Source organism: Amphiura filiformis, chromosome 14 (genome assembly GCF_039555335.1).
Source record: "Amphiura filiformis chromosome 14, Afil_fr2py, whole genome shotgun sequence".
In the NCBI taxonomy this organism is placed as follows: domain Eukaryota; kingdom Metazoa; phylum Echinodermata; class Ophiuroidea; order Amphilepidida; family Amphiuridae; genus Amphiura; species Amphiura filiformis.
The window spans coordinates 36,977,650-36,992,690 of NC_092641.1; the positions used below are offsets into that span (position 1 = coordinate 36,977,650).

At 34.5% G+C, this 15,041-nt stretch overlaps 1 protein-coding gene across 1 annotated transcript in view; it reads left to right on the forward strand.

Moving 5' to 3' along the window:
• Nucleotides 1-4,903: 4,903 nt before the first annotated feature.
• The window catches only part of LOC140170480 (transcriptional regulator Erg-like), a 102,588-nt gene continuing 92,450 nt past the window's right edge, over nucleotides 4,904-15,041 (forward strand). The window contains exons 1-2 of the mRNA XM_072193841.1: nucleotides 4,904-5,384; nucleotides 12,539-13,097. Of these exons, the coding sequence (XP_072049942.1) occupies nucleotides 5,322-5,384; nucleotides 12,539-13,097 (622 nt within the window). The 5' untranslated portion in view covers nucleotides 4,904-5,321. The remainder of the gene's footprint in view (nucleotides 5,385-12,538; nucleotides 13,098-15,041) is intronic.

Below are 15,041 nucleotides of genomic sequence, written 5' to 3' on the forward strand. Positions count from 1 at the left end.
ACTACAAGCATTAGTCAAAGGTGCGTTGTGTATTATCACATTTCTACCCATGCATAGCGCATAACTAAAGATTGTAGGTAAAGCAAACTATACCTTTTTGGATTCCTTTTGACCACACAAGCAATAATTGGTATGCTTTTGAAAAGAATTAGGATAATTTATAATGTTGACCCCTTTTTGACCTTAATTGACCCCTACCAAAAATGCCTGGCACTTTAACAATTTGTTCAGTACCCTTCCATGCCTTATCAGGCATACTAAAGACACTTTCAAATTCTAAAGATTTGGTCACGGATCATATAGAAAGATGGAACCAATTCTAGTTTTAATATTTGAGGTGCAAGGATGCCAAAAATGGTTCTACTATTATATAGGAAAGTAACACCCCAAACACACAATACCTCGAGCACAGAGAATAAGAACTTGGTCAAAATATTGAAACATAAAAAACATAGCAAAATTTTTAAAAACTTGTTTGTCTGGCCATGTCTGACTCAGCAATATATCTGGCCATACTAAATCTACTATACTCTTATTGACACTGGAAGCAGTCTATTGTAGCCAATCACTAAGGCACTTGTCAACACACTATAATATTGTGTGGGATAATGATATGAGCGACAAATGGTGTACACAATTTCAAGCAATATTGCCGCAATGGTGTTGATGAATTTTGAAAACTGACGTAACAACTGAAGATTTGAGAATGATTTGCGGATTTATTTAAAGACATGGAGGATTATGAACTAAATGAAGAAAGTAAGAAGAAGATAAATAAGACTAATAAATGAATAAAGAACTGACGAACGAGAGATAGAAAGAAGGAAATGGGGAAAGAAAAGAAGAAAGATATAAACAAAGGAAAGAAAGAAACAAACAAACAAACAAAAGAAGAAAGGAACAAAAGAAAGAAAGAAAGAAAGAAAGAAAGACTAAGAAAGAAAGAAAGAAAGAAAGAAAGAAGAAAGAAGGAAAGAAAGAAAGAAAGAAAGAAAGAAAGAAAGAAAGAAAGAAAGAAAAAGAAAGAAAGAAAGAAAGAAAGAAGGAAGGAAAGAAAGGAAAAAAGAAAGAAAGAAAGAAAGAAAGAAAAAGAAAAAAAAGAAAAAAAAAAAAAAGTTTTACTTTGATTCACATTTCACAACAGAAACATTTACACATATGTGAATGCTTCATGTATGCATAATTAAAATGAGAGTCATTTTTGCAATAATTATAATAATTAAGTATAACGCAGATGTGCAATGGGATAAGTAGCTCAAGACAATGCGCGTTATGACAACAAGGCGGAAGTAAAGTTTTAAACTTGTTAAATCAACACATTAGCATAAATTTACACGAATGGTCTATAAAAAGAAAACATAAACTACAGTAACCCAGAAATAGTGTTGCATGGCTCATTTAATATGCTTATGATAACATGACATGACACCTAATATACATGTACACAGAATAATCAAACATATACTTTCTACAAAATGACCTTTTTTAATAGTTCGTATACCTTCCTCGAGTCAGTACTCAGTAGAATAAAATATAATTTTAAGATTTCTTCAAAAACCGTTAATTTTTGCAGAAATCTGTTGTGCCTGTTAGACTCCTTGCATCATTTCCTTTCTAAAAATGGATACTTTTATTAACTTCTCATCACTACATTAAGAGATACAATGAAAAACAATATCTAAATTACTGACTCGAGGAAGGTTTACAGACTATAATCATTTTTGTTGAAGTGGGTGAAGTAAGATGTGATTTGAAATCAAGTTTAAGCATTAATTTGAAATATGAAAACTTAATACACTTTTCTTAACTTGAAGTATAAAGAGACGTATCACATGTTGTCTGTGTTTTAAATAGCATGCGCTTCAGGGCCGAAATACCCTTGGCATCAACTACTTGAGGATACCAGCACGGAACTATGGGATATCCATGCAATCCTATTAACAAGTAATTGTTCCTGTGTAATCACTGATCACCTCAAATGAGACACAATATCAATTTTCACTATATAGACTACCTTTTGTTTTTTTATGTAAAATCATACTGCAAGAGAACATTTCTTAATTTTGATTATGGAAATAAAATCTATAATAAATTATTGATTGTCTTTTTAAGAACTACAACAGATCTGTGTAAACATTTTTCTTTTCCGAGTCGGCATTTAACGCTTTTGAGGTTCGCTTGTTAGTACTTTAATTTGATTTGATAGTTGATTTGTTTTGTTCGGGTTTGATAACCCTAGATTTAACCAAAGAAATCCTCTCTTATGAAGCTTACTTCAGTTATGGGGTCCACTGGAACACCGGCATGAAACAGTCAGGGGTTAACACTCTATACTCTTCTCGAAACTGACTGCGAGATATTTGTACATGTATAATTTATATGGCTCCATGACCGACGGCTTAACGTTAACATCCACTCCGAAGGACAGAGTACTTTCACGACTCATTTATGAAATATGGGGGAATGCGTCTACAGATGTTGCCAATCAATTTCATACTTTTTTTCCGAGTCAATATCCCAGCAAATCTCCACCGCTGGGAATTGAACCCAGGACCTCATGCACTAAAGGCAAGTACCCTAACCATTAGGCCACTCTCTCCCTATTTTAAACGAGGTTATTATAATATCATTTTTATTTTATTTACATGTTAAAACATGTACTATGTACAAACAAAGGACTTCACTGCAAAGACAGTGTTTAGAGATTAAACACTTTTGTAATCGATTTGTAAGTCACGTTTAAAACATAAACACCAATTTGTAAAAACATGTAAAACATAAACACAAATGTCAAATTACCAGACATCACGTTCACAAATCGAATACAAAATTAAGTGTTTTTAAAGTGTTTTTGTGCAATGCTAAACATCACACCAACAAACACACAAAAATACTTCCGCCAAATACCAACTAAAATAATAACAAAACTATTACCCGAGGTTATATTGCCCGAATTTGACCCAACATAAATTATTGAGAAATTAATAATCCAGTAAAATTGAGAAGAAAATGAACAATTATTGACAAGATGTTGTTTTAAATATTCACTGGGCCATTAGAGAGAACACCGTTTTACCGGTTCATACTCTTTCCTTTTATTAATATCCATGTCAAAAAGAGAGAAATAATTAATTCTTCTCTTTATGTTTTTATTTTTTATAAAGAATAACAAAAGGTAGCAGTGAAGTTTGATATTGTGTCTCATTTTAGGGGAACAGTGATTACACAGGAACAATTACTTGTTAATAGGATTGCATGGATATCCCATAGTTCCGTGCTGGTATCCTCAAGTAGTTGATGCCAAGGGTATTTCGGCCCTGAAGCGCATGATATTTAAAGCACAGACAACATGCGATGTCAAATTTGTAACATTTGATAATCACCATTGAGATCAGATGAGTATACACATGATTTGTATCAATCCGTGGTTCTTTGGGTACTACATGTATTATTTTATGCTAATTTGTTGATTAAAAGTTGCTGACTTTTATCAAATGAACCCCTTCTTGTCTCCAGTCATAGTGTTATATGATGTGACCGTTTCCAAGACAACCGAAAGTCTGTAGATTTCTTTGTGCAACTCGGGGTGTTGTTACCATAATCTCAGCTTTTTAAATACTAAACAGTTGCGATTTTTGACATGAATTGTTGATCAATATTTGGTAAATAGGAAATATCAAATTTATGTTGTAAACTCTCTTGTGGCCTAGTGCGTATAGGGTGTAGATAGCAAGTTGTGTTGAAGGTTTAAGTCCTTCAGTGGATGTTTTGCCTTAACTTCTTAGGAGCAAAGTCACATTATGATACAGTCCTGTTCATCATGAGGAGTCTCCATCGTAGTACATTTCGCATCCAGATGGCCTCGTTCAGGACAATAACATAATTACCCATCTTCTGCTTTTCCATTGCATACATGGATGACAAGGACAGTCAGTTCCAACAAAACACCATCTTTTTGTTAATCGTAATCATGGTAATAGGCTTAACAAACAAAAGTGGTTAACCTACACTAGGATCCACAACATGCTCATCTATCAGGGGAACAGTTCTTAAACCCCAATACATTTGTACATTCATTGAATGACCTTTGAAGATTTGGGTACAAAAACTCATACTCTGCAAGTTGAGGTCAAATTTTGCACTATGATTATGTAATTGAGATTATTGGACTATGACATTGGGATGAGGCTCTTGTGGTCCATAGTGCTAGGTGAAACACTTTAAATAAAATAATTTTGAAACAAAATGTCGGCAAATTTTCTGTGTCTGCAAACAGACACCCACATGCGAGTTTTGGGTGCCGTAAAGGGTAAATGAATGAGGAACAGCCGCATTATGATTGAGAATTGATCTGATGTAGCAGGTTATATGCGGGCTAAAAACCGCCATGTCATTGAGGAAACTGTTCAAGTACTAGTCGGATTTCTGCCTCGTAGCTAATTAGGCTGCTATGCTTGATCCTTTCCCCCGATATGGAGAGACCCTGGCTATGACCTAAAGCATTCAAATCTGATTCTGCACATGATATAAGAAGGTTTGGTAAAATTTGTGATAGAAAAGTCGGTTGACCACTGTCTTTTAAGGGGACTGTAAGATACATTTTGGGCGGAATTCTATTTATAGAGATAACACAAATTTGATGTCATTTTATAGGTCTTCAAACATCAGGCTATTCAAATTCCATGTTGATGTCCACTGTCCCACCAGAAATTAATTTATATTTGAACCAAAAATCTGCAATCTTTCAATCTACCACTCTTTTGGAAACTTTTGGAAACTTTCTCCCACTCAACCCTCTTGCGCAGGTGCAGAAAGTCTGATCATGCATGCTAAGGCAATATGAAGTCACGGATAAGATTAAGGGTTAAGAAATAAAGGTCCAGCTGATAGTGGGCTGGGGCAACTAGGTTGTTCAGGGGGTAAACCAAAGAAGCCAGGGACTGCTACTCAGTTAGTATTGGATCTGTCATAACCCTTGTTGCTTGAACGGCAATTAATTGAATTATCCCCCTAGACACAGCTTAGATTATGATGGACATACATAAGCAAGGTGTTTCGACTCTTCAAGTGATAGGCCACGGAAATGCCGGTTAAATTATTCATCCTGTTCAGTTATGGGGACTCTTTGATAGTAGTGAAGTAGTTGGTTCTTGACTTGCACAGCGACATCACACTTTTGACTCGCTCTAGTTAACTTGTGGACTTTTATACAACAGTGACTTGGACTTGAAGGAATTGTTTGTGTCTGTGTTTATGTATATCTAAGGTTATCATACAGTGATTTCATATTTGAGTGGTGATATAATATTTCTACTAGCGGGATGGATTCAGCGATGCAGGGAGCGAACTGTATCGCCAGGATGCCAGGGAAGAATCCGATATCTGTAAGTTTTACTTCCTTTTTGTGTTGGTATTATTTTTTTTTTCAGGAAAGACAATGCAAGATTGATCTTAATGCATATGCATACAATTTGCATTCAGGTAAATCCCCAGGAATATCAATTTTGCCTGACGAGTTGATTTTAGGTTCCTTCCACAATGATGCATTCATGGCTCTTTTATAGGAACACTAATTTTATGTAGTTTGAGTACACTTGCGCTAACAGGTGTCTGTTTGCGTCTTCGCGTATCCGTGTTCACTTCTCAAATGTGCTTGAACCTTGTCTATACAGATTGGAACATTTTGCTCAGAACTTATTCAGATTCTTCCATGATGGACACCGATTATTCAATACCATGAATCTTTGGTTTGCGTGTGTGTTTAGTGTGCGTTCGTTTCCTATCTGAAAGGCAATCGAGACTTACACAAGTAACCCGATTCACCTGTAAAGGCTATTAATTGTTAACATTGCATAGCAGCGATAAGCTTCTTTTCACCTGAAACTCTTGTAACGTACAGGGGGGTTGGCAGTGGTCTAACTGCGCTTTCTCCCCGTTGCTGTACCCTATGCTAGTCTTCCCCGGGGTCTTCCCATGTTAAAGGTCTGCATGGCACAGACACTCAGTTATCTCGTAGACCGTGTCGTTCAAGTTGTAATAATTGTAATTCCGTTTCCGACAATGTCAAATTAGGGCAATATTATAATCATCATGATCATTATTATGTGTTTTGAGATTTACATAAAATAAGACATAACTTCTAATGTGAACAGATCCACCTCGTTATAATGGTGTAAATCACAGTTTAATATCTGCATTGACATAATGAAAGGGAAAATATTAGTACCTATACGGTACCTATATTCCATGGCCCACTTGAGTTTGTTGTAATACGAGCGTGAGTTTTATGTTTTCACTTTTATGAATATGACTCTATGTTTACATTTTCCACCTTTGAGCAAGTGAATTAAAATGAAATTTCACGTAACATGATTGTGTTACCAATATTACTAGGAAGAAATCAACGCTTCTTAATTATCTTTAACAATCTGACAACAAAAAGACGGAAATCATCATTATTGACCTTCATAATCGGACCGTTTCCTGCATGGCCAAGATTGCAGTGATCAGAAAAGTAGCGGCAATATTTTCAAAGGTTAAGCCGTTAATGCAAAGGTTTAAAAACATGATTCCCTCTTATTTATGATTAACTTTTCAGTCTTAAAATAAAGGCTTGTAAAACTTAGAACTGCTTTCATTAATTATGTGAATCAATACCAGGTCTTCTTTAGGTGTTCGATGCAATCACCACTATGTTATGTTATTTCAAATTCTGTTGGAAAGTAACACGTCTGCATGTATCAAGGAAATTGAAATAGTAAAGTTACCTTTTAAAACAAGTATAGGTCAAAATTAGACAACTCCTTTTATGACACACTTTTCGCTTACATTATTAGTATACAATAAAAAATAACAATCTCGCAACATTTCAACTCAAGTACATTTTTTTAATCAATTTTAATTATAGTCATTTCATCTTCGTACTTAATTCAGCAAATTTGATTTTTTTTTAACTTTTGCAAAAGAACTTGACATCAAAAGAACAACATCGACCAATTATTATGTTCTTCAGCCCTCGGATATTGTCACTGGTTTCTTTTGAACGTTACACAAATCCAGCGACTCCTGTATCAATCATGTGTATGCTGTAAACTACAGCCTCGTGCGATATTTGTACAAAGTTCAATCTTCGCAATGACCCGACCTAAAGATTTTAAATAAAGACAAAGAATACCTGCCTGAAGAATATCTGAGGTGTCGCAAACCTGGCATCGGTGTGAAGTCTCGTTTATACTTCAATCGCCGTACATATGAACTATCAAATATTTGCCAATGAACTGATTCGCACCTGAGAAATGACTGCATCTCATTGGTTGGTCGGTTGTTATTCTAAATGTGTTCATCGCTGACGATGGGAGTATATCATTGACATAACCATGATAACGATGTACCTTCGATTCCTTCTGCACAAATTTCTTACGGCTAAAAAGCTTACAATCATGTTGTTGACAAAGCCCTTGGTATATACTCTTCATATTTTGTCCGCATTCAACATATAAATTGCATTCTGACATTATAGAAACTATAGAAATTTTCTGGATATTTTCCAAATTAGAAATCACTTTTTGTAATAGTAATAAATCCAACCATTTTGTTGTCATGTGTTTATGATAACCATGGCAACATAACTGGGACGATCTAGGTCAAATTGCACATACTGTCTTCAAATGTTTAAAATAATGCTGTAAGCGTGCAAATTCTTAATGTAGAGAAATATAGAATATTCCATTTGATGTTTTCAAATTAGATATTGGTTTCCGATAACATGTCCTGTTTGCATAATGATACAAAATGCATGCAGTATGTTTGCAATCAAATTATTTTATTCTATAAGAAAACGAATATTATTGAGCAATAAGAAATCCTTTTTTTTTCATTAGGACATTCAAATTTCAACTTTACACAATTTTTTTTAAAATTTTAATTAGGGCATTCAAATTTCAACATATTCCACACTTATAGTCTCGCTTTTCACGAAGACAATATTGTTGCATTGTCGACAAAATGGGCATCAAGTCAATTTCGAGGTCTAAGCATATCTCAATATACATGTACTAGGACTCTAAGCTTCAAAGTTGTATCTTTTTAAAATTATGTACTCAACAATAAGATGTATATGTCTGTTTGTGTTATATTTATAGTTTTTTCCCTCTCAGGACAAATAACATGTATAAATGTGGCCCATCAGCCACTTTATACTGTGTTCCTACACATCTCAAAATACTAGCCCCGGAGCCAGGCATGTTAACACAGTGTAAATCCTGTCCCGACCATACATTTTTTGTTGCAATTCTTCCTAACATTTCCGCGATAAATTAGTTGGCATTACAACTGTACAAAGCCGGCAGTAATGCAGCTGATATCAACCTCAGCTTATATATGTCTGTTAAACGGTTTGTTTCTTAAGGTCCTTTGCTTGGCTTTACCATAGTTTGTTATATGTTTCATCATTTACATCAGTTAAAATAGCTTTCTTGTCGAATGCTATAATTATTAACCATTTTACTAGACATTGTGATAACAGAGCACATATTGGTCATCTGGTATTGAGAACAATTGTTACGAGGTGTCTTTGACTTATTATGGTTGTCAATAGTGACGAGTTCGGTAAATAAAACTTCAAAAAACTTTAGGAGGCTTTGTAACTTAATTTCCGTTATTTCTGAACTATTAATTTCCAAGGTATGCTCATGCGCATTTGTAGTGTTGGTAGAGATTTCAAATTTGCCAATGAACATGATGAATAGGTAAAATTTTAAAGTTTTGCAAATTTCATTTAAACTTTGCTTGTTCTCGACGTTCATTCATCAGTGGGAATGAGAGGTATATTATGTACGACGTCTGCCATTTCACGGGGGCTACAAAACAGCTGATTGCAAGAAATGCTGATCATTGTTTTCAACAAATGACATTTGTAGAAAGGACTTGGCAATATTTAACCATGAATTAAATGATATAGGTCAGTTATAATGAACGGGTATTGACGCTTTTCATCTTGCCAATTAAATTTCCTATCATCAGAAGGAAAACGCTCTCATATGCTATGACCATGGGCATGACATGGAATGAGATATTATTCCGAGCTACCTTAATATGTGTCTGGTATATAGAATGCTATAAGACTTCAGGTCATCAACTTTGCTTCAGTGATAGCCACATACTTATTTTCCTCCATACTTTTTAATTTATTCAGATGAAATATTTTTTGCTTTCACTTCTAGGTATACCGTTATTGTTTTGTGTCATTTTTGGGAAAATGTTGAGTTTTATACGATGAGCAATTTAATATGATTTATTGGGCTCTCATTTATAAGCCTATATTGTTGATTTTCTGGTTGACAGGACGTCATACGCAAAATAGTCTTTTTAATTCTGTCTTCAATTATATAGTTGGTCACGTCAGAAATGGTTTCATTTTCGATAACATAGTTCATAATACCTCCATTAAAAATTGTTGCATCAACAATTTCGCTACTATGAAATATGAGGGATTTTGTCACGCAATTTATTCAGGGATCGGTCAATATTAGTACAAGTTTATTTGGGTTTTCATTAAAGAACTCTACGTGAAATCTGGGCTTTTTAGACACCGGGATGTCCATGCACTAACATTACTTGTTATGGACATCCATTTTATTTATCTTTGTCTGTAATTATGTTCAATAGAGGATAGATTTGTTATTTGAGAAAAGTGGACTATTTTTGTGAATGCAACCAACATTTAGACAGCTAGCAGCATAACGGTTTGGCCTGACATACGCTGGGTCATGGTATATGCCGGTTTCTCTTCAGTTTCCTGGATTCTTTGCAATGACAGTTTCCTTACTAACTTCCCCCGGTGTTCGCAACCGATAAGGAACACTGGTTTCCGCTTCATGCTCGATGTTTGGCATGGGACAATATCAGTGCATTCCCACAATGCCATAGCGATATTCCACCAGATCTGTAAAAATAAATTGTACTTTTTCTATTGTCTATATTATATTGCTTTTCTATTTCACACACGATTATGATAAATTTCACGTAAAGTTCTTGGAAGCTTATAGCTGACCACCTATCACTAATTGGTGTTCATTACCGTCGCAGAAACTGAGACTAAAATACCTAAGTTGACCCCCGGAGTTGACCTAAATATCTAGATCGGAAGTATTAATTAAATAACTGGGTAAATAACGGGAAAATATTGATATTTGTTTCTAATTTTTGGCAAAAATTCTTTCTTATGGTGGATTCTTTTAATACATTTATCACATTAAATTACAGTTTTAATCAAAGTGGGCCCCAAAATTGGGGTATTATTTTGCTATTATTTATGGTACTTGTACCGCGTGCTAAAACAGCATTGCATGATGGGAGTTGGATATATCAACATACAGGTTTGGCACAGGGAAGCTCAATAGCGGTGTTGCCGGATTTTGAACCAAGTTTTGGATTTATTAGTTACATGACTTAGAGTTATTTTTGATGGGTATTTTGATGGGTACTTTTCATCATGTTTGGGTACGATGCGTCGGCAGTTTTTTGATTGAACTTTACGGCTTTATTAAGGTCCCTCAAAATAGCATTTTGTATTACTAACTTGCAATCTCACAGACATTTTTTTAATTTTCTTTATTAACCATTTTTTAAATTTGAGTTATAAATTATACCTCGTCCCTTCCTTTTTTATATTAAATAATGAAAGGAATTATTCTGAAATTACGATTTCACTTTCCATGGGCGGCGTACAGTTGAATTTATTATTTCTATCATAAATAATCAATCTATACATAAGAAAAGTCACAGACTGACATTATTGTGTGAAATCCTTGTCACTGTTTCAATTGCTGAGAAGTGAAGTCCAAAGACAACTTCAAGCTGTGCGCCACGCGACTCATATCGCTAATCTACCCATGGCACGTGCCTATAATAGGCCAATTATTCGTCAGCAGGTCACGATAAGGTCCACTGGTGGTGTATGATGATCATGATTGGGCTCGGTTGAAAGGTTTGTCGCGAGCGATAGTCGCTTAAATTGATAGGTAACGACGATAAGGCAGTGGAAGATGAAATAACGCGATAACGTAGCATTTCCGTTAAAGCCACAATGTACGATCTTATTTTAAATCAATTTGGTAGATTTTTGTTTCAAAATGTGTTGGCATATTTGTAATGTTTTCACATGTCCAAAGCTTAGCCTACATTTAATTGGAATGAGCCAAATTAACCCCCATAGAGCTCCACAGTAACGCATCATTTCAGCTTAAAAGGACCAAAAAATCTTCTTGGCAGTTGTTACTAATATTAATTCATACATTTTGACCAAAAAGAATGAAAATTTGACCAAAATCGTATTTCATGGCTTGAAACTGTGTTGGGATGTGTCGGGATTTTTAAGCAGGAGTAAAAAATGCATATCCTGCACATGGGCAAACCACTGTACGTTTTTACTTTCATTTATTTATTATATTACTGTTTGAAACAAACAAAAAATTGTTCATCAATGGTCAACCTTGATGTCTGGTTGAAAAACATGAATAATAATATTATTCAAAATATCATAGTTTTAAAAATACTGTAAACATATGCAAAATGTATAAATAAATAAATAAATAAATAAATAAATAAATAAATAAATAAATAAATAAATAAATAAATAAATAAATAAATAAATAAATAAATAAATAAATAAATAAATAAATAAATAAATACATAAACAAAACAAATAAACAGATAAATAAATAAATAAATAAATAAATAAATAAATAAATAAATAAATAAATAAATAAATAAAAAATAAATAAATAAAAGAAGACGTCCTTGGTTCATTTTTACATTTAATATTTATCTCTATCCATATACCTTTCATCATGATACTCTTTTTAGTGGGAAACATGTCCGTACATGAGAACAGATAATAACTGCCATTTCCACAACTTTACATGAAATGCAAAAATTATATTCAATCAATGATAAACAAACAAATGAACACGCATAAACAAACAAACTATATTTAAGGTTGTCTAAACACATCATTTCATTAACCTGTCTATGGGAAAACTCACAATTTACCATCGACTCATCTTTTTTCTCAGACATTGCATCGGCACGATCTTTGGGTCTCACGGTCGCTTCCTTTTTTAATTATCCCTTTTGTTTCTTACAATAGAATTAGTAAAGTGGAGGCTGAGCCGCCGGAGTGATCATCCACTTAGCCCCGTACCCACCTCAAAGTTACCCATTGACACCCAATTGACAATGGACTTATTTTAATTGTTTGAAGTGCATGTACCCCTGGGGGTTGATACAGAGACTCATTGTATCAGTGTAATGTTGTACGTTGTTGTGAGCAAACACTATCTCCAAGTACGGTAAGAGGGGCCATTTTTGGTGCTCATATTCACTTATTACAATCTTGAAGTAATCGTATCGCTAAAAGCAAGGTCCTTAATTTCAATGTTAGATACATATCATTGTATTTGATAATTATGCGCCGTTTTCCGGAATATCTTCAAGTGACATCATATTTCTTCCGTTTCTTCTCTTAATACTCTTACAGGAAGCGTTATCGGTAGTCTCCGAGGACCAGTCGTTGTTTGATAACACATATCATCAAGAACCACCGAAAACGACGAGTGCCGTGTCTCCGTCAGCAGCCGTCCATATAGCACAGGCTGTATCAAAGCCTAAGCTATCGCCCGGTGTACCATCGCCACATTGTAGCACGACCCCGCCGCTTGGAGCACCGCAGCAGCCGGGGCACCAACAGCAGCAAGGAAACGGCGCAAACGCGTCGCAACAACATCCGACGACGCCACAACCTCAACAACACCAACAACACGATTGGAACCAGTGTCAGGATCATATTGCCAGAATGAAACAAGAGGTAGATCACGGACACGAAAGTGTGCAACAGGCGGTGACGAGAGTCGAACCGGCAGAATCACCTTTGGACTGTAGTGTAAACAAACGGGGTCAGCCCGGATTAGCGGAAGCGACTCAGGCAGCACCCCCTTACCAATGTCCGCCTTACCCTGGAGCAGAACCAGAGAGGACGAGAACGTCACCAGCTCCCCCTAATGTCACCACAAATGAGAAGAGAGTCATTGTACCTGCAGGTAAGTGCCATGTCCATCTTCGTGTTTTTATGTTTGTTGTTCTGTTTGTTTATTTGTTTGTTTATTCGTTGACCAAACTAGTTGGCTGTTGAGAATGAACTTGCCCATTCTACCATAGAAGAGCCTTAACGGTAGTTTTCTTTCTTGTACAAATATCCATTGTGTAAAGTTACGCCCTAATTACGCGTTAATATTTTCAATATAATCATTATTGCATATCTATAATGACGTAATTTTAATTACACATTTGTGTACATCATATACCAAAAATAATAGTTACGTTTTTGACTTAGTGGCTCTGGAAACTTCGTATATTTTGCCTCATTAGTTCATGTTCGTATTTAGCATGTCAAAATAGGTCACATAATGTCTTACTATTCTCATTCCAATATTTTTGCCTACCAGGTTTAGATCACAGAACGACCTTTCATGTAAGCAATATAAAACGCATCACGTCATTCGATCTGACATTAAAGAATCAATAACGAGAAATTATACTCCAAAATGTTAATGAATTAAAATTTGACACAAAAACAAGAGAGCATAAACCAAGTTCATGTTGTTTTTAAATACCACACTGTGGGTGTTGCAGTTTGATCATATTAATTATTATCATTGGTCATGTTCTTGGACACAACCAATATATATATATATTATTAATATCAACTGATCAATTACGACCAAAACTAAAATAATTCAAAATAGATATTTTTGTTCAACGTTTTTATGGTCAATTCATATTAAATGGTGTTTTTCACTTAAAAGTCAAGCGCATGAAAGATGAAAATTACATGTCTAGAAAACACCTGTTTCTGTAGAACATTTCAAATGCAGCTTGTAGCAGCGTGATAATAATGAAATGTATGTGAATTATGTCCATTCAGCCGGTTTTAAATTTAAAATGTCCAGAGGTCTGACGGTGATATTCAAATATAATGTTCGGTTCCTTTTTAATTATTCTGAAATTGCATTTTACATTGACGATGACCTTGTTAAATTTGATAATCAAAACACAACTAAAGTCACAAGCCCGTAGCCAGGGGGGTTTGGTGCTACGCAACCCCCTCCTAAATTGTCAAAAAAATCCACTTTTCAAGAATAAATATATTGAAATCTCATTGAAATCATCAAAGGCATTTGTGATTCTGAGAAACAACTACTTTAAATAAACAAATGACAAAACACATATATGATTTCAAGGTGTTTTATGAGCAATTTATAAAAATACTAATAGCACGTCAGCAAGAGTCAAAATAAGTACAGTTCGCCATTTTTATTCATTAAGACTATTGCTTTCTGTCAATTTCTTGATTTTTGAGCTATAGATTACTTAGATAAAATAAACGTTCCTAAAGTTGAACGAAATTCAGATATATGACTCCTTTTACACATTAAAAGATATATAAATGTAACCATAAAGCATTTTACTTAAGTACAGAATTAATATTATTTTATTGTTAAGTTAATATAACTCCAAGAATTATTATATGCTTCCGATGGAAAGGTGGTAATCAAATGTGTTTAATGTCGTATGAACCCTTCATTGTTAAAAGTTATATAATTTCAAAAAGACAATGGGAAATAAGCTTAATAAAATACAACAGAATATCTCATTTCTTAATGCTGTCGCATAAATTCGTAAATGTGCCTTGATACCTCCTTGGCGGCCATTTTGAAATGACACAGTGCAACAAACACACTTGACACAATCGAGGGTTTAAGACCAGAAAGCCCTATTTGCAAAAGCTGCCAGGTCTCATATTTTTAGATGCATACAATATAGTAAGTAGAAATTGTCAACATGTCTATAGGGCAGCTATTGCAGATAGGACCTTCTTGCCCTAAACCCTATTTGATATTACATTGTTACAAATGAAGAAACCTTCAATAAGGGTTATGTATACATAATACGGTATACTTCGTCTAACCCAGCCTTCAATTGCC